The sequence below is a fragment of the Polypterus senegalus genome, chromosome 12 (assembly GCF_016835505.1).
Source record: "Polypterus senegalus isolate Bchr_013 chromosome 12, ASM1683550v1, whole genome shotgun sequence".
In the NCBI taxonomy this organism is placed as follows: Eukaryota; Metazoa; Chordata; class Cladistia; order Polypteriformes; family Polypteridae; genus Polypterus; species Polypterus senegalus.
In genome coordinates, this window is record NC_053165.1 from 57,429,167 (window position 1) to 57,456,255 (window position 27,089).

At 38.2% G+C, this 27,089-nt stretch overlaps 5 protein-coding genes across 5 annotated transcripts; all 5 read left to right on the forward strand.

Moving 5' to 3' along the window:
• The first annotated feature begins 3,746 nt into the window (after positions 1-3,746).
• LOC120540479 (G-protein coupled receptor 183-like) lies at positions 3,747-4,598 on the forward strand. Its single transcript, XM_039771317.1, has one exon. It carries the CDS (start codon positions 3,747-3,749, stop codon positions 4,596-4,598), a length of 852 nt encoding a protein of 283 aa, XP_039627251.1.
• A 7,232-nt stretch (positions 4,599-11,830) lies between these two features.
• Positions 11,831-14,567, forward strand: LOC120540481 (G-protein coupled receptor 183-like). Its single transcript, XM_039771318.1, has 2 exons — positions 11,831-12,681; positions 14,181-14,567. The coding sequence occupies exons 1-2, from the start codon at positions 11,831-11,833 to the stop codon at positions 14,245-14,247; spliced, it is 918 nt and encodes a 305-aa protein (XP_039627252.1). The 3' UTR covers positions 14,248-14,567.
• Positions 14,568-15,853: 1,286 nt separating this feature from the next.
• On the forward strand, positions 15,854-16,708 carry LOC120540482 (G-protein coupled receptor 183-like). The gene has a single exon (XM_039771319.1). The coding sequence runs from the start codon at positions 15,854-15,856 to the stop codon at positions 16,706-16,708; it is 855 nt and encodes a 284-aa protein (XP_039627253.1).
• A 3,724-nt stretch (positions 16,709-20,432) lies between these two features.
• LOC120540483 (adrenocorticotropic hormone receptor-like) lies at positions 20,433-21,287 on the forward strand. Its single transcript, XM_039771320.1, has one exon. The coding sequence runs from the start codon at positions 20,433-20,435 to the stop codon at positions 21,285-21,287; it is 855 nt and encodes a 284-aa protein (XP_039627254.1).
• Positions 21,288-24,279: 2,992 nt separating this feature from the next.
• Positions 24,280-25,134, forward strand: LOC120540484 (G-protein coupled receptor 183-like). Its single transcript, XM_039771322.1, has one exon. The coding sequence runs from the start codon at positions 24,280-24,282 to the stop codon at positions 25,132-25,134; it is 855 nt and encodes a 284-aa protein (XP_039627256.1).
• Positions 25,135-27,089: the final 1,955 nt, after the last annotated feature.

A 27,089-nucleotide genomic window follows, 5' to 3' on the forward strand; every position in this document is an offset into this window, starting at 1 on the left:
CATAATATGAACCAAGGACTCTGAAATCAACAGTTTTAACGAAAAACACTGCTTCCACCACCGTGTTATAACAACGTTTAAAAACTACACATATGGAAAATAGAGATCTTGATAAAGGTGCAATCAATATTTTTGTAACTAATAAATGAAGAGTGTGCATGTGCATCAGCACATTGCGTATGGTATTAAACCAACTACACTTCAAATTGGTGGTGAAACTGAAAAAAACTTCCAGATTCTTGTTATATGCTGCCATCTTCTGTTAGAACACATGTACTCTCACAACCCGATCCTGCGATGTTTACTTAGTAATTTTCTTATTAATATTTTATTAGCGATTAAACATGTTTTGTGATCACTTATTGTTTCATGGAAATAAGATTATTTGCGATAAAGGCCATGTTGAAAGGAAATAAATCATGCAGGTTCAATAGGAAAGACGTCACTGATAATACCTTGGATTAGAGGATTTTATTGCTATAAAAAAATATTTCTAAAAACCCCCGGTTTGTGTTTATTAATACAATAATGCATTGATGTTGGCAATGTGTATGTATATCTGTGTGTATTTATTATATGAAGATCAATAAAGACATTCCTCTATATTGAACATAAATGCTCACACTTTTTAGCTTTATTATTTATTTATTTTATTATGTACTGTCAAAGATACAGAAGAATCCATAGATAAATCTCAATGGCACTAATTCTGGGGAAGATGGAGTTTGAGGGGAAACTTACCTCTTGCAAATGCATCTCAAGGGGTAGTGCAGCCATAAGACATACCGATTACAGTTAAATATCAGCTAAATGTGTTTGGTGCCATCCTTATACTATAAACGTACCAAATATCCTTGCAGAAGTTCACTTAGCACAAACCAAGTGTTTACTTAAAACATCTGCCAAATTCAGCTTAGGCACCAAATGTAGCAAGGATCATTTTATACTGCGATGCCCCAGGGAAAATGGATCCCACGGTGAGGTGAACCCAATTTATTTCCTTTGCTTGACAAGCAAAAAAAAGAGAAAAAAAAAACTTTATGCAGTTTAGCCAAAGAGAAACTGAAGTCACACAAACACAACTTTGATTTTTGATTGTAAGTGCTTAAAATCATTTTAATCCTGTTATGACAGTAGGTTTCTTGCCTGCTAAGTCTTGCCTTGCACAGATTTGTAAGCCTCAAAAAATGGTCAGAGTTTTGGGTCTTGAACTGCCTCTAAAGATTATAGCAGGAGGCTAGTTTGAAAATGTTATGTTTCATTTGAACTCCTAATGTCTACTCCCTCAGAACTGGTGATTAACACCTGTGGATTCTTATTAATTTTAAAGATTAAAACTCATACATGTTAAATTGTTAAAACTGATGCTCCATACACTGGAGCTTTTTTTTTTATTACTTACATGGTATATACATATTTACAGACATATATCAAAGAATCTCATGGCCCTATAAAGCACATCACAATATACAGCAGAGTTAAGGCAGAAACCAATCCCAGCCAGACATGCTCAGCCTCCCTGGCCATCGGACCTTACTCTCATTCTATGTTAATTAATGTTGACTTATTTTAATTTCTTACTATGTCTTTTATTTTTCTATTCTTCATTATGTAAAGCACTTTGAGCTACCTTTTTTTGTATGAAAATGTGCTAATAAATGTTGTTGTTGTTGTTTTTGTTGTAAAGGCAAGACAGCAATCAACCTGACAGGATGTCTACAGGCTAAGGGTTCCCAGCCTTGGTCCCAGAGATTCATAGCTGCCACTTACTTTGGTTTCAAAAAAATCTATTGATTAGGAGAAAAGTAACACTCAAGAAGAATATTTGTATCACTGAACACTCAGTTATAAAATGTCACCAGTTCCCACAGAGCCACATCATTCAAGCAGATATTGAATTAAGAAATCATAAATATTTCCACTTGATGATTCTCATGAAAAACAAAATTATATTTAGGGAATAAAACATCTCTTATAGTTTTTTGGTGTTCACATTAACATGATGTACATCAATCTTTTGTGTTGATCTTTTTAATGAACTACAGGACCCTGTTAAGTCAAATGTCATTTGAAGCAGATGTTCCTTGTACAGTACCTTGATGTTCTGTACCCTTTTATTCTAACTCCGTTTTATTAACCCATTTAGAGAAATTTAGGGTTGCAAGAGCCTGAGCTTCACAGGGCACCACTAACAGTGAGGTGAACACCAGTGCCAAGTGGAGCTCCAGTCCATAAATCTTTGCTCAGGATTTTCTGCTGAATTAATCCCGCATAGAGCTCTCTGAATATTTTGAACTGGAATTTTGTTCAGATTTCTGTAAAAAAGTAAAACGGACATGACATGGAATTTTAAACCCTCCTCCATAGAAGGTGCGGAAATCTTCAGAAATGAGTTAAACTTAAGAGTTGAATAAAACAAAAGAATTTTCATTTGAGTAACAGGTTTACTGGGACGGCGGGTGGTCGGTCGGTAGACTCAGCCGCTGAATTGGACTCGGGCAGACACGGTGCACTTCAAGCGCTATCTGTAACTGAAAGATCCATTGAGGTCACTGGGAAAATCTTCCGGTTCTTAATTGTCAGAATGGAATTAGAGATAATTTCAATTCGATTTGTAACTATCAGAGGTGACTGTGTGCAGAGGGTGCAGACCTTTAAATATCTGGGAGTGTAGCTGGATGACAAATTGGACTGGACTGCCAATACTGATGCTCTATGTAAGAAAGGTCAGAGCAGACTATACTTTCTGAGAAGGTTGGCATCCTTCAACATCTGCAGTAAGATACTGCAGATGTTCTACCAGACGGTTGTGGCGAGTGCCCTCTTCTACGCGGTGGTGTGCTGGGGTGGCAGCATAAAGATGAAAGACGCCTCACGCCTGGACAAACTTGTTAAGAAGGCAGGCTCCATTGTAGGATTAAAGTTGGACGGTTTAACATCTGTGGCAGAGCGACGGGCACTAAGCAAACTCCTGTCAATCATGAAGAATCCACTGCATCCATTGAACAGTGTCATCTCCAGGCAGAGGAGTAGCTTCAGTGACAGACTTTTGTCACTGTCCTGCTCCACTGACAGACTGAGGAGATCGTTCCTACCCTACACTATGCGACTCTTGAATTCCACCCGGGGGAGTAAATGCGAACATTAATTTTATTTTAATTTTTTTTCTTTTTTATTACTATTTAATTTAATATTGTTTCTTTGGATCAGTATACTGCTGCTGGATTATGTGCATTTCCCCTTGGGATTAATAAAGTATCTATCTATCTATCTATCTATCTATCTATCTATCTATCTATCTATCTATCTATCTATCTATTCAGAATGCAATTGCAAGTAACTATTGAAAAATCTGACTATAATGAAGATGCAATTGGAATTGAGTGATGTTAAGTATTAACGTTTCCTATTTTGGTCTTCTGAAAACTGCCAACTAAATGGACTAAATAAATGTCTTACAATGTTTTCTTTTAATACTGATTTTATAACATTTAGTAATTTGAATGGTCGATTAGCTGCACAGTACATTTTGTACACGGGGGAATAAAGATTTCATCAGTTTATTCTTTACTAATCCCGCGCACAAAGATAGCTCCTGTTGTTTGCCACAGAGAGAATAAATCTGACAATTACACAGAATTGCCGTTTTAATAAATCGCAATGGGCCTCTGCACGTCACTTCATGAGTTTATATGCTGGAATATCTAAACATTAGATATCTTTCTACTTCGGAGACAACTGACAGCATGACCGTGCCTCTTGCTGTTGATTTTGATAACATCGGTGACTACTTCATTTTTGCCTTTCACGTTCTGTTGGCTACTTGCACGGTTTTAGTAGCCGGTGCTGTGGTTGTAGCTATACTTGGCTCCAAGTCTCTCCGCACTGAAAATCGGTTTATCTTCATGTTGAGCACCAGCATCAGCGACACACTGTCTGGCTTTGGCTGGTTCTATGTTGGACTTTTCGACGTCAAAGAATCCTACCCACAGAGAAACGGGACGTACTTTGTATTGCCTACATTACTCGGCGTGAACTTTATAACAATTCTCACTGCACAGATTGATCGGTACGTTGCCGTGTCCTATCCATTCTTCTACACTAGCAGGGTGACTCTGCGGGTTATTATTGGAATCTGTATTTTTATATGGATATTTAATTATTCAATGGTGCTTTTTCTGAACTTAGTGCCGTGGCAGGTAGCTATGGTTTATAGTGCAGTTAGCACTTTAGGCGTCCAGGTTATTGCGGTGATTTTGATGCTGGTACTGAACATTAAGCTCTATCTAATTGCACGCTACCAGCTGCAGAGAGAATCAAGTCCCGAGAACGACGGTAAACGCTCCTCCTTACTGCTGATCATAGCGGTGACTATGTCCTTCCTCGCTTTTTGGACTCCAGCTTTTATCAACCTCTCTTTGTGTGGACTGACTTCTTACGGTTACAGATACAGAAATAATGCAGTGGACCCTTTTCTTGCACTGATCCGCATCAACCCTCTATCTACGCCCTCACTGTACATCTTAGGAAGTATTGCTCTTCGGAAGTCAATTCTGAAGTCTCTCAGTTGTGATGCTTGCTGCATAGCAAAAAGGTAAAATCGACCTGGGTTTCGTTTCCTCGTAACCACAAGAATATTGAAATCGATCGATAATTTAGAAGAGTTTCTTAAAACCCACTGTAACCAATCCTTTGTAATTTTCGTGCACCCCAACACACTCGTTAATCGCTACGTGCTCCTGCTGCGAAACTGTCTAGAGCTTGCGCGGACTGTAGCCACAGACTTTGGTCTCCAACACGCCTTAACACTTCTCTGAACTTTTAGAATGCTATAAGGTTTATACCTGGTTAATCACATTAACTCATTTGTATAATTATGTTTTATAGATAAAATGTTCATGTAAATTAGTCGCATTGTTCATGGTTCCAAATTTATAAGTTGATAATATTCCAGTGAACTTAGTTTTTAAGAACCTGCATCCTAAGGTTGCAGTAGAGAGAACATGGAAAGCCAAAAATTGTGGGTGTTACGTTTCTGTAGAAATAAATCTATACAATTAAGAAAACCTGCCTAGAACAACATCAGCTGAATTCTGTGCCTTTGTCTCAGATCATCATCTTACGGATCGCCCACTTACACATTATTTAAATTAATTTAATAGGTTGAAATTGATGTTCATTTATACTTCCAGTTTCTGAGAGTCTATTACACCTGCTATAAAGGCTCTCATTTTACGGATATTGCAGCCGGGGACTGAAACAATCCGACAGTGTGTCAAAATGCAAGGAACAGAGAGTCTGGCGGTGAATGAGTGACAGTAACCCTGAAGAACGCAGCACATCAGTGAACTCGCAGCCTGACTGAATGTAGACGTTAAAGGCATGTCGCTTTATGAAACAGAGGCAGGAAATGTTACAAGTCCTGATTTCAGAACAAAAGGTGAAAATCAGATTGGTATGCAGTGGTTAGGCAGTTCACCAAATCTACCGTTTTTACAGTTATTTTGTTTGGTTCAATAGTTCCCACTTATATTTAATTATATTATTTATTCCAGGTATATATAATATAAATAAGACATGATGCACTATTCGAAAGACTGTGGAAAACTTTAAAACATATGATCATTTATTTACTCATCTTTATTTAATGATTGTGGGTGCCTTGAGCATGGGAAAGGCGCTATATAAATAAAATGTATTATTATTATTATTATTATTATTATTATTATTATTATTATTATAATTATTATTATTATTAAATTAAATACATGAACAATTTACATGTTGTTACCAGATGTGCTGTCTGTGTGTCTGAATGTGCAGACACGTATTCTCTTTACTCTTTAATCCTTCTTTTGTGTTGTTGTTGTTGAAGTACTTTGCTGCATTTAACAATCTCTTAATTCTTTTTTTTTATTATTAATTTTATTACAATCCATACATAGTAATCAAGTTTTTACAAAAAAAAAGAATTATGTTAAGAACAGATCGATCTCTTAATTCTTAACAATAAACATTCCGAAATGGCTCTTAACCGAGCTGCGATGTATAGCCTTTGCTTGAGAAAGAACTGTTTCCTTCTGTGAAAGATTCTTTGGGTATGAAATTCGTTCTTTCGGCTTTCAGTAGGTTCCAAATGTGGACAGAACAGAAATATTTACTGTATAGCAGGTGACCCATAGGATGCCAGAGATTAAGAAAACCTGATGTGTGTCATTTTATATATATATATATATATATATATATATATATATATATATATATATATATATATATATATATATATGTATGTTGTGGACTAAGCCTGGACACAGACAGACTGACATGTTTTTAAGCACCACCACACGTTTATTTACAGTTCCTACTATTTACAAGTCAATAAGTGCAACACAAAACCCCAAGATACTCCCCCAAAGTCCAGGACTCTCAAACTCAGCCTCGTCTCTTCAGGCCACCTCCACTCTCTTCTCCAGACCTCGTCCTCCTCCTCACCCGACTACAGCTCCAAATGAAGGGAGGCGGCCCCTTTTATAGTCACTACGATGTGCTCCAGGTGATTCCCGGCAATCTTCCACCGGCACTCCCCAGTGTGGCGGAAGTGCCAGCTGCATTGCCGGAAGCACTCCGTGTGTCCCTGCGTGTCCTCCCCTGGCACTTCCGGCATCCGGGCGCCCCCTGCCAGTGACCACGAGCACCTACAGGGTTGAGCTTTGAAGCCCTGTACCCGTGGCCACCAAAGGCACCAGGGTGGTCGCCCCCACATGGCCTAAGGTGGGCGTAAGCCCTCTTCTGGTCCCCAGTGGGTCGCACCCACAGCCATTTGCCACTATATATATATATAGATATATATATATGAAAAAATGGCTGTTAATTTTACATTGTAAAACTGTTTAATATCAAAGTTAAATCACTGTAAAACGGTAAAGCACTTTCAGTAACACTGAAGTCATGATTTTTGCATAAGGAAACACCCTCTTTTACCATATTGTTCTGGTGAACCATACCTTTGCACAGTTGGGGAAAAAAAACTTAAACAAAGTTAGCAGACTTATTTTTACCTGCGTGCTGAAGGTGTTTTGAGGCTATAGAAGCTGACTTATGCTGGGTTGTATTCGATAAGCTAGCACAGTTGTAGGACATCATACACCTCAAAAGCAAACCTTACTTCTCCACCAGACAAAGTGCCACAACTTCTTTAAACAATTAATTTTTTTCAATGTGTATAATTAAATCATACAACACGTATGCTATTGGTTGTTGTTAATTTGCTAATGTAGGCTGTGTACTGGTACTTGATCCTATCAATATTTTATAATGATTTACTGATTGGCATAATTATTACAGTGAATTGACTTCAGTTTATGGTTAAAGGTTCACTTTTATTGTAATGTGCTGTAAATTAAAAAAAAAAAAGTTAACTAATATAAAGTTATACCATAGAACTCACATAACAAAATTAACTAGGTTAGTAATTGAATTAATTATATTTTCGTTAAGATACATGACATATAATTTAACAAACAGAAAATTGCTCCTCCAATTCTATAGCAAATCACTATCTCTTAATGTTTTGCTTTTTGTAATAAATCCATTATTATAAGGGTATTAGTGTTGCTCTGTGCTTAGTAATGATTCCTCACAGCTATACCGACTCCTGCGTGTCACTTTCTGCGTACATGTCTTTGGCCCGACGTTTGCCATTCACGGCCATAAGCCCCTGATCTTCGAGCGTCCATTACTCCACCTGACCAGCACTGTTCGAAAGTACGTTCATGATAGATAGATAGATAGATAGATAGATAGATAGATAGATAGATAGATAGATAGATACTTTATTAATTCCCAAGTGGAAAATCACATACTCCAGCAGCATTATACTGATAAAAAACAATGATAAATTAAAGCGTGATAAAAATGCAGGTACTGTATAACAGACAATAACTTTGTAAAATGTTAACGTTTACCCCCCCAGGGTGGAACTGAAGAGTCGCATAGTGTGAGGGAGGAACGATCTCCTCAGTCTGTCAGTGGAGCAGGACGGTGACAGCAGTCTGCCGCTGAAGCTACTCCTCTGTCTGGAGATGATCCTGTTCAGTGGATGGAGTGGATTCTCCATGATTGACAGGAACCTGCTCAGCGCCCGTCACTCTGCCACGGATGTCAAACTGTCCAGCTCCGTGCCTACAATAGAACCTGCCTTCCTCACCAATTTGTCCAGGCATGAGGTGCCCCTCTTCTTTATGGTGCCTCCCCAGCATATCACTGCATAGAAGAGGGTGCTTGCCACAACCGTCTGATAGAACATCTGCAGCATCTTATTGCAGATGTTGAAGGACGCCAGCCTTCTAAGGAAGTATAGTCGGCTGTGTCCTCTCTTGTACAGAGCATCAGTGTTGGCAGTCCAGTCCAATTTATCATCCAGCTGCACTCCCAGGTATTTATAGGTCTGCACCCTCTGCACACAGTCATCTCTGATAATCACAGGGTCCAAGTGGGGCCTTTGCCATCTAAAATCCAACAGTAGCTCCTTGGTTTTGTTGGTGTTCAGGTGTAGGTGGTTAGAGTCGCACCATTTAACAAAGTCCTTGATTAGGTTCCTATACTCCTCCTCTTGCCCACTCCTGATGCAGCCCACGATAGCAGTGTCGTCAGTGAACTTTTGCACATGGCAGGACTCCGAGTTGTATTGGAAGTCTGATGTATGTTGGCAGAACAGGACCGGAGAAAGTACAGTCCCCTGCGGCGCTCCTGTGCTACTGACCACAATGTCAGACCTGCAGTTCCCGAGACGCACATACTGAGGTCTGTCTGTAAGATACTCCACCAGCCATGCCACCAGGTTTGAATCTATTCCCATCTCTGTCAACTTGTGCCTAAGGAGCAGAGGCTGGATGGCACTAGAGAAGTCCAGAAATATAATACTTACAGCACCACTGCCTCTGTCCAAGTGGGAGAGGGATCGGTGTAGCATATAGATGATGGCATTCTCTGCTCCCACCTTCTCCTGGTATGCGAATTGCAGAGGGTCGAGGGCATTAGACTAGCACCAAACACCGCGCCGATCTTTGGTCTAATGTACAAGTTTTGACATCTGGTAAAATGGCCAATGGAAACACGACTCATCTAAAACACGGAGTTCTCCAACCTACGGGCAAGCGTGGTACTCGAACTGATTATCTGCCTATAAGATCTTTAATGCTATAAATGTTTAGAACTCCAGGAAAAACGCATTTTTAAGTGGAGAGGCCTTTTGTAATTGTTTTCCTTTTTAATGAAAATATCTCGTAATTAATTTTGCAGTTCATATGAAATTGAGTTTTTGATTCATGAATAGACTTTCATCTAAACTTACTTCTGTTGATTCTATTAACCTACTTTCTCAATTACAGGGTCAAAGTGACCGGAATCCTGATCTGGCAGAGTGGAGTACAAAATAAGAACCCACCGCAGATGTGATGCCTCCCCGTTGCAGAACACCTTCACAGTCACTTGGTCATAACTAGCTAACTTTGCCAATTAATTGAACAGAATAGCCATTAGGGTGTGGCAGAAAATTTGACAGTGCTTAATCAAATTGTACACTGAAAAAAATCATTTCTTGGTGTAGTTTATTTTTCTCATATAAATGTGTTTATTTTGCATAATAATTGTAAAATTTTGAATTTACTTAAATTTAATAGTTAACCCAACAAAAGACACGGACTTTCATCTTTACATTATTTATTACATGTCCTCTACTAAGTTTTTTGTTTAAATCCAATTATACATCGTTGGGCGGGCTTTTACTTTTGCGCATGCACACTGAGCAGTTTCTCATTCGTTCACAGTGACCATCATATGTGTAATAAAACAACACTTAAGAGTTTAGGGTGTTAAAATTAGCATTATTTAAATTGTTCTTTTTCTTTTTAACAATGTACTGTACCTTATTTAATAAAATATCCGTTGAAACATATAAATGTTCCTTGTAATTTCTTTCATCACTCCAGTTTATGTTCCCATTTATAACTTCACTTTGGAAAAGGTTGGGACAGTGTGGAAAATGCAAAGACCACCTGAAAGCTGTAATTAGTAAATGATAGTAAATAATCTTTAACCTGAAAACAATATAACAGCCCCATTGTTTGATGTTTCAGCCAATGCATAAACAATTTTTTGATTTTGATACTTGCAGCATATTATAATCAAAGTTTAAACCAGGAGTCCTCAAACTTTTTAATTAAGGGGCCAGCTTACTGTCCTTCACACTATTAGTTGGCTGGTGTGGGGGTAAAATACAAAACATATGGGCCTAATGCTATAAATCGTACATTCGAGAGACATTGTGGTTATTGTTTAAAGAGCCGGTAAGTGACACTCTAGGGCAGTCATTCAGCCCGCAGGCCATAGTTTGGGGACTCTAGGTTTAGAGTAAATAACTTAACACTTTGTAATGTCTTTCCTCCTCACAACACTTAATAAATGTTTAGGTACCGAAGACAGTGGACACCAATTTGCTCAGTGTTTTGCTGTAGTTTTGTCCCATTCTTCTGACAAACAGATAATAAGGTGTGCAACAGGGTGGGGTCTTCATTATCATATTTTATTTTTCAGAATGCACCACACATTTTCAATTGGGGACAGGTCAGGGCTGCAAGCAGGCCAGTCAAGCACCCTCTTCCCCTTCCTCAGCAGCCGTTTGCAATTTGCACAGAATGTGGTTTTGCATTGTCCTTGCTTAAATATGCATAGGCATCCATGGAAAAGATGTTGTCCTGTAGGCATCATATATTGCTCCAAAATCTGTATACTTTTCTGCATTAATGGTGCCTTCACAGAAGTGCAAAATATCTTTGGCCAGGGCACTGACACAACCCCACACCATCACAAATGCTAGGTTCTGGAGTTGTAGGTAGTAACAGTCTAGATGTTTATTTTCTTGTTTGGGGTCAAGGACACAATGTGCATTTATTTAAAAAGATATTGGTTTATCATACAGCAATACATATTTCCACTCTGTGGTGGTCCATCCCAGTTGCCTTCAAACCCAGAGAAATCAAAGGCACTTCTGGACACTCTTAACACATGACATTCTTTTTGCACAGTACAGTTGTAACCAATTACTTGTGGATGTAACTATGTGTTATGCTACTTGATAAATGTTTGCCAAAGTACTCCTGAGCCCATGTTGCTAAATTACTTACTGATGAATGATAGTTCTTGATGCAGGATTTAAGGGATTGGAGATCAGGAGCCATCAACTTAGCCTTGCACCCTTGCTGTTTACATACCTAAATTTCTACAGATTCCTTGAATCTTTTAATTATCTCAAACATACTGCTAAGGGTGAAATTCCCAAATAACCTGTTGAACATTATCTTTTTCTACTCTTGCAGGCAAGAGAGGATGTATATTACAAAAAAAATAATCTGACCACATAAACATCTTGTCATTATACAGTTTGTGAAGGTTTACAAGTCAAAGTGAATTACTGTCTGTGAAATGTATGGAAGTCGCCTATTGAAAACCCCGTATAAACAGCAGATGGACGGAATATAATTTCCCATTATTAACATTATTTTAATTCTGATTGGATAACTGTTCGCATTGAATCTTTTTAAAAATGTCAGTTAAACTGTACATAGAACATTTCCTCAATTTATTTCTGATTATTTTTCACCCTCTGCGAATGCTGTTGTTTGCCAAGGTGATTATCTGACGGCTGCACGTGCAGGTTCTATTTTAGTTAACCACAGGGGACTTGTGCTAATCTCACTTCATCCATGAGTCTATATACAAGAACAACTTCATTAAAACCATAGGTCTTTACACTTCAGGAACAACTGACAGCATGACCGTCCCCCTTGCCGTTAATTTCGAAAACATCGGTGACTACTTCATCGTTGCCTTTTACGTTCTGCTGGCAATCTGCACGGTTTTAGTAGCCGGTGCTGTGGTTGTAGCTATACTTGGCTCCAAGTCTCTCCGCACTGAAAATCGGTTTATTTTCATGTTGAGCACCAGCATCAGCGACACACTTTCTGGCTTTGGCTGGTTCTATGTTGGACTTTTCGACGTCAAAGAATCCTACCCACAGAGAAACGGGACGTACTTTGTATTGCCTACATTACTCGGCGTGAACTTTATAACAATTCTCACTGCACAGATTGACCGGTATGTTGCCGTGTCCTATCCATTCTTCTATGCCCGACGAGTAACTTTAAGAGTTGTTATTGGAATTTGTATTTTTGTATGGACTTTAAATTATTTAACAGTATTTCTAATGAATGTGGTGCCTTGGCAGGTAGCTGCGGTTTATAATGCAGTAAATACTTTAGGTGTCCAGATCCTTGCGGTGATTATAATGCTAGGACTAAACATTAAACTCTATCGAATTGTATGCTTTCAACTGAAGAGAGAGCCAGCAAGTCCTGAGACCGACGGTAAACGCGCTTCCTTATTGCTGATCATAGCAGTGACCATGTGCTTCCTCGCATTTTGGACTCCGGGATTCATTAACGTCTCCTTATGTGGACTAACGTCTTACGGATACAGGTTCAAAAATATTGCAATGGATCCTTTTGCTGTATTGATTCGCATGAATCCTTTGTCTACGCCGTCACTGTACATTATAGGTAGCGTGGCTCTGCGGAAGGCAATTCTGAAGTTCCTGCGCCGTGACGCTTGCTGCGCAGCAAAAAGGTAAAACCAGATTCACATTTTACTTTGAACTGCAGCAACAACATTAGGCTACTATAACGAAACGATCACCAGCTAGGACTTGAAAGTTAATTCGCCCATTATTGAACCAGTTCAAGCCATGTTATCGTCACGTAGTCCGGTGGTTAGCGTCAGTGGACGCAAGAGTTAGTACATGATAATACACAGTAGTATTTAAATTACGCACCTTGGTTAAAAAAAAAAAGTTTAACTGCTAAACAATCCAGTTTTCTGACGCTGGAAAGTTAAAGAATAAATACGAAGGCAGGAACCAGTGCTGGACGAAACATCTGTTTGTTAATAGGGCTCATTTAGTACCCACAATTCAACATTCACTCGAACAGTAAATATTATAGCACCGCTAAACACCATGTAATATCGTCGAATGCACAGTACGAGGAATGTAGAGTGACCAGAGAAAACCTTCCAAATTGTGCATTTAAGATTAAGATTAAGAAAACGTGCACTTAGCCTCTTATGTAGCAAGTGGGTCCTTACATAATCATGAATTCATTGAAATTTCACAACTGTTACCATCTGATGTATTGCATATATCTGAATAAATAAAGTTCTTTATATGGTTCCCCTATGGCAGGGGTCCTCAGTCACAGTCCTGGAGGGCCGCAGTGGCTTCAGGTTTTTGCTCCAACCCAGCTGCTTAATAAGAAGCACTTATTGCTCAAGTAACACTTCTGCTTCACTTTAGTTGCCTCGCTCGTTAAGATTATGAGCCCTTATTACTTATTGTAGTCTTAAACAGCTGTATTCTTGTTTTTTAATCACCCCTTTTAGCAATAAGAAGCAAATGACAAAAGAGAACAGCATTTCTCCATTTAGCTTTTTACCATGTATTCCTGTGTGTATTTATCATCCACTATTGGGTTTAATTAAACACCTGGAAGGAAAGTGAAGAGAAAAAAGGGAAGGACTGAGAATTACTCCTCCATTTTAGCCTTCAAATCATTTGGATGATATCTTTAGAAAGGGGAAGAAAATCTAGGATATGAGAATGACCTGACATAGCAGAGTTAAAGCTCTAACAAGCCATGAAATCAAATTATTGGCAAGAATTGCTTTCTAATTAAGCAATCGGGTTAGAACAAAAACCTGCAGCCACTGCGGCCCTCCAGGACTGTGATTGAGGACCCCTGCCCTATGGTATTGTTCTGAAGGACCATTCAAGCACGCTTAGAGTGTATAGCACATTTAGATTTTTTGAATTAAAAATGTTCAGTCCTACAGTATGCATTCAGTTCTTTCTTAAATATGTGATGAAAGGTTATGGTGTTCTTGACCCACAAACAAATGTTTATAGTGGTTTATGATGGGATCTTTGGAGTAAAGGAGCAACAAAATAATTAATGTATTGTTTATATTATGTATTTTTCTCCATTATGTTGCAGAACAACTGTTGACCCACTATTACATTTTTATTCAAACTTCCATTCATTGTTTTTATGAACCTGCTTTCTCCAATACAGGGTTAAAGTAAGCGGAAGCCTGTCCTGGCAAAGTGGACCTCAAGATGGGAGCCAACCTCAGACGTGATGCTATCTGTCGCAGAAGACACTCACTGTCATTATATCCACCTAAATTAGATTTTTATCAATCAACCAAACCTGTTAGTCGTTAGAGTGTGACAACAAATTTGAAATTGCTCAATTAAATTGTTTACAGTTGTGGACAATGGACTGAATAAGGCTGACACATACTGTATAGCTTCCCGTGTGTAACTGTCTGTGATCCAGTATACATACAAATAAACATATCATGTTTTATATAAACGCATGCTTTTGTTAAATGTGTTAAATTTTCAAAAACTGTAGGTTTAATAGTCTATAAAATTCCTCCTTCATCTCACTTTATAACACCAAACAATGCCTAAATGCTTGAAGGCACCAACTCATACAATCAATACTTTATTGAATATTTTATAAATTTAGCAATGTTTACATCACTCTCTTGTCTTTTGCTTTATTATTATCTATTAGACCTTGAATAATAAAATATCATTTGAAACATATTGATGGTCCTTGCAGTTTGTTGTTCTGTACACGTCTATCCATCACTCCATTTTATGACCCATTTAGAGTTACTGGGGCCTGAGTTTTTTCAGCCACCATGAGATAAGCACCAGCGCTTTATGGGGTCTACTTCATTACAGAGCCGCCTTCAAAATCCAGATCTCTCTTTTGAGATAATTTGGGCAGATAGATAAATAACACCAAGCACAATAAAAACTTGCTATACAGTAATTTGAGTAAAGAATCTTAAACTGGAAACCTGTTCAGAAGTTATTGGACAATCTAAACAATATGATACGGGATTTTAAATCCTCCAGTAATGACTGCAGTTGAGAAGTCAGGTAAACTTAAGAGACAAATAAAACATAAAAATGTATCCGTGAATGACAGGCTGACTGTAACGACAATCGTCAGTTACTTTACGAAGGGGAAAAGGCACAATGACAACCGACAAAGCTCCAGCTTCAAGTGAAGCAAAGTTTGAGTGCTGTTCGGTGACAACATGGTTAGAAAGAAATGCCACGCTGGAGTGGTGGACACAGTCACGCTGGCTACACAACTCTCACCAGGCAAAACAGAATACACAAAAAAAATTCAAACTAATGACTATGGCTGTGGCAGTAAATTACGACAAAATGAACTCATCCAGCTCTTATTACTTTACTCTGAAATTATAAAAAGCACTGTGCCCATAGTGGTTAAAGCTTTGGACCATAAAAATTACAGGCTCAGTCTTTACCACTACTGTCACCATCCATTAATTTTCAAAACCCACACATAGTTTACTATCAAGGTGGCAAGAGGTCTATCGTGGCAGAACCAAGCACAAAGCAGAAATTCCGGCGTGCCAGTCCAACTAAGACTGCATGAATACTTCGTTTAAATCCCTGGCATAATCACGATATGTGAGTCTACAAAATCGCTTTAGCTACCCAAGGTTTGTCCTCGAGCAGCAAAGCTTATTATCACCGTTTATTATACTAATGATTTCTGGGACTTGTGCACACTACTTCGGGTATATATTCTATTTTAGGTTCTCTCTGGAGAATGTCTGACTTGTCACATCTTAAGCATAAAAGGCGCTCCTGCGTTTAATTGTAAGACTCTCTAAGCCAAAGGACATCAAAAGCATGACTGTGCCACTCGCATTCAGCTTCGATAACACTGCCGATTATTTCATCTTCGCGTTTCACTTCCTGCTGGCCACCTCCACTGTTACTGTCGCCGGGTCGGTGGTCTTCGCGATTCTTCGCACCAAGTCTTTGCGTAATGAAAACCGCTATATCTTCATGTTGAGCACCAGCATTAGCGACACTCTGTCCGGTGTGGGCTGGTACTATATCGGGCTTTTCGACGTCAAAGACACGTACCCTCAAAAGAACGGGACTTACTTTGTTATACCTACCTTACTGGGAGTGAACTTCATCACAATTCTAACTGCACAGATAGATCGCTATGTCGCAGTGTCACGACCCTTCTTCTACGCTAGACGAATCACACGAAGAGTTGTTATTGGACTCTGTACGTTTATATGGATGTACACTTATTTAACAGTGTTGCTTATTAATCTGGTGCCGTTGCAGGTAGCTATAATTTATCAAGCAATAAACTCTTTCGGGGTTCAGGTAGTTGCAGTAATTCTGATGATATTACTGAACATTAAACTGTACGTGATAGCCCGATATCAGCTGGCGAGAGAGCCACCGAGTCAGGGGACTGACAGTAAGCGGTCCTCTTTGCGACTCATTATTGCAGTCGCCATGTGTTTCTTAATATTCTGGACGCCGGAATTCATCAATATTATACTCTGTGGCTTGACTTCATATGGGTATACGTTTAAAAACGACGCGCTCGATCCTTTCGTTGCGATGGTTCGAATCAACCCTCTTTGTACACCCACGTTATACATCATAGGAAGCCTGGCTCTGCGGGAGGCCATTGCGAAAGCGCTGCGCTGGAATGACTGCAGCAGGACTAGAAGGTAAAACGAATCATATTAAACCCAATTTTTGCAACGAAGTTGCCATCGTCGGGAAACCACGTATGAATGAATACATTATGCCCGAAAGGTCACTTCAAATTTTAGAACAGATTTTATAATTAAAAGGAAAAACATTTCAAGGTAAATTTTTTTCTGTTTTTTTCGTGCATCCATTAACTGCTCGAAAATTATTAGTGTGTCATTTTACTGGGAATTCCTCACTTTGAATTTTAGTTTCTGCTTACTTTATAATAGTGGGAGTGAACGGAATACTCATTTTACAACATACCGTATTAGACATTTTGAAAACAACTCATTGAATAGTATGTAACTGATACTCAGCTTGTCAGCATCGCAGCCCCACCTATAGAGGAATGGATGCATCAGCAACTGTAACGAATGCAAATATAATTGTCCGCAAGTTCAATTTAAAAATTATAACAGATATTTCAGCTTTTATCTATAGACTATTCCTGTTAAGACCCATTGATTTGCAGCACGGACTTTAGTGGTGTGTGAATCTGCCATGCATTTATTATTTTAAAATTCTGATCACTGTCAACTACAAGAACGGAATACGCATTTTAAAATATACTGTAGACTTTGAAAAAAGGCATTCAGTAGATACGTATTTTCGTGTCACATGGTTGAGCGCTTTGAGTAGTGAGAAAAGCGCTATATAAATGCAAAGAATTATGATTTACTTTTGATGTTAAAATATTTATTCATTTCAGAATTGGTTGCGATTGTGGAGAACATGGAGGGATGGCCACCGTAATTGCAGGCTAGAGGAACAAGTAAATTCAGACACGAGGGCTGTTACATTGATATTAAAAACGTTTCTGAAATTGCCATGCGGAGGATGTTCCTTGATTCCACGCAGGGGTGCCTATTACTACTTTCTTATTTCTGCTGCATTCGCAAGACACCCTAAAAAAATCCCTTAGAGGTACATTAAATGATATTGGTATTTTCACTGTATAAGAACGGTAAAGAATGTAACCATTGTATTTTAACAGATAATTGCAAGTATATTTACATGAAAGCAGTATTTTAGCTGCCAAAATTAACTGTTTAATTTACAAGTACATTTTATGAATAATTATTGTACTGTTAATCATAATACTGAAATCAAATAGATGTTTCTAAAATGTATTTCATGTCATTTAAAAACACTGTAGTAACTATGCAGTTTATACTTCTATGCTTGACTGATTTCCAAAGCTCGTCAATATTTTTATAATGCAAGTGATATGACCAGTTCAGCTTCCGTGGAACGAGTGAACAAGCGAGTCAGTGAGTGACTGAGGGGCGGCGTTAAGCTCCTGGTGACTCTGCCCGCGGCTCACACTGTTTTACTACACATGCGGTATTCGACTCAGCTTGAGGAACATCAGATATACCGTCTGATTTATGAATGGTAAAGATTGTAAAGTATCGAGTTCGGGTTCGGTGAGTTCATTCATACAAGAGCGGCATTAAGCATAGGTGAGAAACACTGATTGGGTTGCCGATCGAAAGAGGGCCCGTTTAAATTCATCAGGTATGCAAAACGTGCGCGTGTTTGGTTTGTTGGAGGTATCTGGAATACAGCTTGGGAGGAAAATAAAAACAATATACAAACGTAGAATAAGAACTCCAGACACTGGACGAACTTGCATTAGGTGGCAGGACACAACGCTGAGCACTTCATCACCCTGCCGCTCGTTATTAAAGATTATGTAAATAATTTTGGAATTGTTTTAAATCAATGATTTTGACGGATGTAGTAACACATTACTGGTAAAGGTAAGCCCCTTACAATGATCATTAAGGTGTACATTATGGGTGAAGAATTTCCAAAGAACTCCAGGGTGTAATGAAGCCTTTGATGCATTTGAACATGGGATTTAGAAGCTGTATGAAAAAAAAACTCCTCAAAAGACTGAAGAGATGTATTTTTATAGTAATGACGGAGAAGAGTAAGATCTACTGTACCTTGTTTAATAAAATATCTCTGGAAAAATACAGATGTTCATTGTAATTGGTTGTTCTGCACACTTTCTATTTTGTGAATCATGTTGGTGTAAGTCGTGCATGGTTGCCAGGTCCTGAGCTTTTCCATCGATGTTTGGGACTCCAATCTATTAGACAACTTTCCTCAAACACATACTGTATGAACCTGTTTTTTTTTTTGACATTATACATAGACTGAGAAAGAACAGCATGCGCACCAAAGACATGCAATGGAGTTCTATGAATAAAGTATCCGGAGATCTATTCTGATATCAGCGAACAAACAAAACAAATAATCTGTAAATCTGAAGCTTTTGAAAATTTGAGGATACCTGCAAACCTAAGAGACAAATCATTCATTTCTGAATAAGAAGCTGCATCTGCAATTATAATCCTTTTTTTTTGCAGTCCCTAGAAATTCGGTACACTTTCCCTATAGAAACTATAGGAAGACATGTATAAACAAGAAAAGAACAAGCCCACTGCACCGACAAAAACAAATCCCATAACTTGCAGTTACTTCCATTATGGCAATATGAAACAAAGATTTTACGACTAAAGACGCTTTAGATTGAGCTATGGAACATTACAGTTTTTCTTTTTTAATATTCAAACATTAGTTTTTGCTGTTTTTTTTAATCATGTTCCTCACATTGACATTCCAGAACACACCTGTCTACGCAGTCATAGCCGGACCCACATTCACTGTTACTGGATCAAATTAACACCAGTATGGAGGTAGCATCTGAGAGCTTAAAATGAGACTAAACCAGAGTTCATACATAGAATACATTTTGGAGAACATACCTTCTCTATACACAGAGTGACTAAATTGAAAAGCGAACACACGAAACCGGAGGAGAGATTCAGCAGCACTAGCCATTGTGCCAATCTCTACCCAGTTAGTGTACAGAATATTAGCAATTGAAGGTCAGCGTCAGGAGAATGCATAATATCCTCCATCCATTAACTGTTCAAACCAAACTAATTTAAGATCTGTTGTCAAAGGGTATGTCTTTACAGAACTGAGCACAATGCAGAAATTCTGTCTTACTAGTCCATCTTAGATTATGTGAAAAGTCCAAGAACATTCTGTACTTTCCTTTACAATGTTTGATATAATAATTTGCTTGAAACTAAAACTTTTCGTTCGTCCTTTGTTGTGCAAAACAGGGCGGAATTTTTAAGGTCCTCATAGGAGTCTTCACAGAAGCAATTTAAATTAACTAGAAATACACTAGTTCATAAGCTCCATTCTATCCATCCATCCATCCATCCATTATCCAACCCGCTATATCCTAACTACAGAGTCACGGGGGTCTGCTGGAGCAAATCCCAGCCAACACAGGGCGCAAGGCAAGAAACAAACCCCGGGCAGGGCGCCAGCCCACCCCAGAGCTTCATTCTAGTAAATATTATTTTTAAAATTAACATTTATCGTTCTTAATTATCCCTCAAAGAGGAATGGCCACTTGTTCTATACACTTTTGGAGTTATTTTTACAATGGAACGTGGACTGTGTATAGAATACCTTCAGTTACCCAAGTTTTGTCCTCAAGCCGCAAAGCTTATTATCACCGTTTATTATACTAATGATTTCTGGGACTTGTGCACACTACTTCAGGTAAATATTCTATTTTAAGTGCTCTCGGGAGAATGTTACACCTGTCGCATCCAATACATAAACGGCGCTCTTGCATTTAAGACTCCTTGAACCAAAGGACACCAAAAGCATGACTGTGCCTCTCGCATTTAGCTTCGATAACACTGCTGATTATTTCATCTTCGCGTTTCACTTCCTGCTGGCCACCTCCACTGTTACTGTCGCCGGGTCGGTGGTCTTCGCGATTCTTCGCACCAAGTCTCTGCGTAGTGAAAACCGCTATATCTTCATGTTGAGCACCAGCATCAGTGACACTCTGTCCGGTATGGGTTGGTACTATATCGGGCTTTTCGACGTCAAAGACACCTACCCACAAAAGAACGGGACTTACTTTGTCTTATCCGCCCTACTGGGAGTGAACTTCATCACAATTTTAACTGCACAGATAGACCGCTATGTCGCAGTGACACGACCCTTCTTTTACGCCAGACGGATCACCCCAAGAGTCGTTATTGGACTCTGTACGTTTATATGGATGTACACTTATTTAACAGTGTTGCTTATGAATCTGGTACCTTTGCAGGTGGCTATAATTTATAATGCAATAAACACTTTCGGGGTTCAGGTAGTTGCAGTAATTATGATGCTATTACTAAACATTAAACTGTACGTGATAGCCCGTTATCAGCTGGCGAGAGAGCCACCGAGTCAGGGGACTGACAGTAAGCGGTCCTCTTTGCGACTCATTATTGCCGTGACCATGTGTTTCTTGCTATTCTGGACTCCGGAATTCATTAATGTTATACTTTGTGGCTTGACTTCATATGGGTATACGTTTAAAAAAGACGCGCTCGATCCTTTCGCTGCGATGGTCCGAATCAACCCTCTTTGTACACCTACGTTATACATCATAGGAAGCCTGGCTCTGCGGGAGGCCATTGCCAAAGCGCTGCACTGGAATGACTGCTGCAGGACTAGAAGGTAAAACGCAACTAAATTACAAATAATTAAACCTGTCAGCGTCGCAACCGACACATGAATTGGTAGATCAGCAATTGAAATGGACGCAACTGTAATCAAATACTCTCGTGTGCACTTCAAATTTTACAGCTGATAGCTAAGTTATTATTTGCATTTTTCCTGTTTAATCATAAATCCATTGATCACCAGCACAAATATTATACCAGACATTCTTCAAATTAAAATACTCATCACTGCCTACTATACGCGGGAGGACTGAAAACTCATTTTGCAATATACTGGAGCCTGGAAAGTTGTCTTTAACTGATATTCGTATTACGCGATTCAAGGGACTCATTTGTAATATTTATTATTTAATTAATTTCAGAACTGGTTCAGATTATTTAGAACATTTTGTGATGTGCACACTACAGGAACAAGTACATTTAAACACGAGGCTTGTCAGCTTGACATGAAAGAAATGTTTGACATTGCCACGCGGAGGATGTTCCTTGAGGGTGGCCTGTCTGTTACCTTTTTAATTCTGTTGCATTATACGTCACCTTTAGAAATTCCCACTAAAATGAATAAAAGTAACAGTAAGTGGAGCATTTAACCGTTAACATTTTAACAGATGTATATTTACATTTAAACAGTGTTGTGTCCTCCAACATCAAGTGTGCATAAGCAAGAATATTTTATGAATAACTGTTGTGTTGTCATAATCTCATTATTATGCTGTAATAAAACATCGGGTGTTTGTAAAAATATATATGTATATTGTATGCAATTTAAAAATACTCCAGTATACATGTTTTTTTCTAGTATAGCTCTATGTTTCTGGCCAATTTGTGAGGATCGATAACAAGAGTCGTTTCATTCCTTGCAGTATGCTGCCATCTTGTGTTAGACAAATTCGTTCATAATTCGTTCATAATTCATTCATTTATGTATTAAGAATACTGGAGAATGTATTCATTTATCAGCTAATTTTGTGTAATTAAGAATACAGGTGATTTCATGATTATTTATTTTCATTACTCATACATAAAAATAATTCAATTTAAGATTAGGTCAGTATGAAAGAAAAAAAAATAAAAACACGGAACAGGTTCAATAGCAAAGTTGATAATAACAGCTTGCAAAGAGAGTGCTCGCCAAATCATACAAATGGCAAAATAGATGTGCCAAAGTGGTTCTTCTAAGCGACACAATACAATAAGCATTTTTGGTTCCCAACAGAACTGTCCAATGAAAGTTCATGAAAGACCCTTTAATTACTTATTATAGATACAGTCAATAGTGGAAGGTAACAGATTTGTAAAATACCTATGAGTTTCTGGTTTTAAAAAGACTATTTCCACATAATTAGGCTTTTGTTTTGCAGTCGGGCACATGCCAAATGACTTTCATTATGAAATACAAGAATAGGCTCTGTATTTTTAAAATTTCATAGAAAATACTTAACTTCAGAACTCAATTTCGCATGGCAAATACGATGTTCGTGTAGAAGTACAGTAACTTCGAGTTGAAAAATACCGAATTTATCCTTTAAATATTAAAGTGAAAACAAATCTACAAATGTACCTACATTTAGTACAATAGGTATAGTCAGTTATTTTATGCTTAAAGCATAAATGAACTTCTTAAGAAGGCAAATAGTTTCACTAGGTACATCGTCATGGATGACAAAACAGAACATGCAGACAAGACCATATTGGCAAATGCCCAAGACAGTGGCAGTGAAGTATAAAAAAAACTTTAGGTGTTTTATTCTGAAACTATATTTAAAAAAAAAAAAACTATGTGGCCTAGTGGTAAAAACTTTGGTCTATAAAAGTTACTGGTTCATTCTCCAACACTGATCTACTCTGTGGCCCTAAATGTATCCCATAACCTGATGTTGCTGCAGTTAAAATAATAGATAAAACAGAGTCCTGTGATGGATTGGCACCCCATCCTGGGTTTGCTCCTACCTTGCACACTATGCTATCTAGGATGGGCTCCAGCTCCACCTGTGACCCTGATCTGGTTTGAGCGGGTTAGGAAATGGCATGACATGACATAAAACAGAGTCTTCAGCCAAAGGTGGTATCTACCTTGATGACACAGGCCGGAGACATGAATTGGTTCTGGAATAAATACCAACACATCACATCAATCAGTCGTGGAAATACAGCACATGGTACAATGGTCTCCACAGTTACACCCAATCCCCATTTAGTTCTGACATATTGAAGTAACAGTTGTCAGTCAGAATGTGTAAGGAAACTAGACTTAAACCATAGAATTTATAAAAACACAAAGAGAACTTATGTTGTACAAAGAGTTACCAGACTGAAACGTGATTACAGGTCTCTGGAGGATTGATTTAGCAACTCTGTGCCAATAATGCAGTTAACAATTCAGGCAGAGTGTACAAAATATTATTATTCAGGGTCAATGTCAGATGGATACATAATATCATCCATCCATAAAGTTTCTAAACCCACCATAGGGTTACAGATGGTCTAGCAGAATAGGCTGAAAGAATCTCTCAGACTGGTTGTGACGACTCCAAGTAATTTCTGCTCATTTAAATACTTGCCATGACCACTGACTTGAAAGGCACAGTTTACCTGCATATTGTTTTATGCCAAACGACAAAATATTTAAGTTTCTGTGTGTGATATTACAAGTACCCCCACAAAAAATGTAGGACATGAACAATGTGTATCCTTTCCTAATAAATGAATACTTAATCACCCCTTAAAAATGTTACATCCACTTGCCCTATATAACAATGAAACTTGTAAAGTGTATAAAATCGCTTTAGCTACCTAAGGTTTGTCCTCAAGCAGTAAAGTGTATTATCACCGTTTATTATACTAATGATTTCTAGGACTTGTGCAAACTACTTCGGGTAAATATTCTATTTTTGGTGCTCTCTGGAGAATGTCTGACTTGTCACATCTTAAGCATAAAAGGCGCTCCTGCGTTTAATTGTAAGACTCTCTAAACCAAAGAACACCAAAAGCATGACTGTGCCTCTCGCATTCAGTTTCGATAACACTGCTGACTATTTCATCTTTGCGTTTCACTTCCTGCTGGCCACCTCCACTGTTACTGTCGCCGGGTCGGTGGTCTTCGCGATTCTTCGAACCAAATCTCTGCGTAATGAAAACCGCTATATCTTCATGTTGAGCACCAGCATTAGTGACACTCTGTCCGGTATGGGTTGGTACTATATCGGGCTTTTCGACGTCAAAGACACCTACCCACAAAAGAACGGGACTTACTTTGTCTTATCCGCCCTACTGGGAGTGAACTTCATCACAATTTTAACTGCACAGATAGACCGCTATGTCGCAGTGACACGACCCTTCTTTTACGCCAGACGGATCACCCCAAGAGTCGTTATTGGACTCTGTACGTTTATATGGATGTACACTTATTTAACAGTGTTGCTTATGAATCTGGTACCTTTGCAGGTGGCTATAATTTATAATGCAATAAACACTTTCGGGGTTCAGGTAGTTGCAGTAATTATGATGCTATTACTAAACATTAAACTGTACGTGATAGCCCGTTATCAGCTGGCGAGAGAGCCACCGAGTCAGGGGACTGACAGTAAGCGGTCCTCTTTGCGAGTCATTATTGCCGTGACCATGTGTTTCTTGCTATTCTGGACTCCGGAATTCATCAATATCATACTCTGTGGCTTGACGTCTTACGGATTCACTTTTAAAAATAATGCTCTCGATCCTTTCGCTGCGATGGTCCGAATCAACCCACTTTGTACACCCACGTTATACATCATTGGAAGCCTGGCTCTGCGGGAGGCCATTGCCAAAGCGCTGCGCTGGAATGAATGCAGCAGCACTAGAAGGTGAAACCAAATTGAATCACAACTAATTAAAACATGAACTTTCAGTATCGCAACCGCCCTATGAAGGACTTCATCTGGGATTACCCATTTGCTATTAAAATACATCAAAGCATGGTTAGGCTTTTTTTTTTCTAGGTGATAGGAAAACAGCTAAACTTTTAAACTTTTTTTTCTCTTTTCATTTTTATAATCCATCCACCATGCATGAAAATTACGCGTGCTACTACAGGCATTCTGCACTTTAGAATACAGATCTCTGACTATTCGTAAAGGGTTATATTATCAAGGGAGAGCTGAACGCTCGATTTGCAAAAAATGGAGACTAAACAATGTCCTTTATCATATATATGATTGACTAATAGTTGATTTAAATTACTGAAAATATCCACTTTTAATATTAATTTATTAATTTATTTCAGAATGGTTTCAGTGTGTGCACAGCATGTGATACCCACCGCAACTACAGTCTACAGGAACAAGTAATATCAGAAACGAGACCTATCAGCTTTACATGAAGGAAATCTTCGAAGTGTTAAATGCCACACAGCGTATTATCTCTTGATTTCGGGCGGGGTACCTACCTGCTGCCTTCCTATTTCTGCTACAAGGACACAAAAAAATCATATGCATTTTAATGAAAATTTCACAGAAAAAATGCAAAACGTTTTTTTCTCAAATGGATAATTGCATTTAACATTTAGGCAGCGTTTAAGCTGCCAATATCAACTTTTTAATGTAGAAGAATATTACTTGTATTATCATAGAAATACGACGATTCTGTATTCTGAAGGGTAGATTGTTGGCAATATTTTTAAAGTACAAACACGACCATGTCCAGTGTTCCTTCCTTGCACATAAAGATAAGGGACGTTAGGTTAATTGATGACTGTGAATTGTCCCCATCCAGCGTGAGTTGATGTGAATGTGTCACTTCGATAGACCGCCTTCAGACAGAGTTGTTTTCAGCCTTGACCTCGTGTGCTGCCAGAGACCTCTGATCCTGAACTGTATTAAACGGGTTTTAGAATTCATGCATCTTTCAGAATAATATTTATTTATTTAATTAATCAATTTATTTGTTACTTCACGTCCATATTAATACAAAATAAGTTAGAACGTCTTATCAAATTGTGGACAGTTAATGTTTCAACCTTGCAGCTTGACGACATCATTAAATTTTGCGAGATGATTCTTTGTTGATTTCAGCTCGTTCTCCACTATGGATCTTAGGACCAAATAGAATAATTAGCCAAATTGTAGGGCGCCCTAAATCTTTGGCTGTTTAAAAAAATGTGCGTTTTAGTTATTTTCTTATTGTTTGCTTTAATACATTTTTCCTATATATTTAATTAATTTAGATATTTCATTTTCAAGTTACTACTGTTTTATTATGTAATTCATTGTCATATTTTATCAGAATTCATTTCATTCTAACACAAAATAAACGTCCTATTGTCATTGCTTGAAGACTAATGTGGATCATTGTGTTGTCTTTGGCAAAATAATATTCTGTATACATTCTGTTTTATAAAGTATATATTACATCCTCAATAAAGACGAGAGAACAGACTGTAAGTGCCTGTGGTGTTCTCCCTGAATGACTTGGTCACTCGTACTGGTCATCTGTATTCCATTCATCTCTCTTCACTTTCTCTTGCCAAGGGTTAGCAGAGATTCTTTTTTGTCTCACCAGTTCCTAACACTGCAAGTGTATTTTAAAAAGTTTTTAATGTCCTTTCCATCTGTAACGATAATAGGAGGACACAATTTATATATCCTGTGGTACACACTGCCTTAAATATAATTGTTCTAGAATAGTTTTGTATAGTTCTAACACTACTGGTTGACAAGAAAAGAAAATTCTGTGAAGGGTTCTGTGCATATGAAATTTGTTCTTTGGGCTTTGAATACAGTATGTGGAAATATAAGAAATCTTTAATTCACAGCCTATGGTAATGA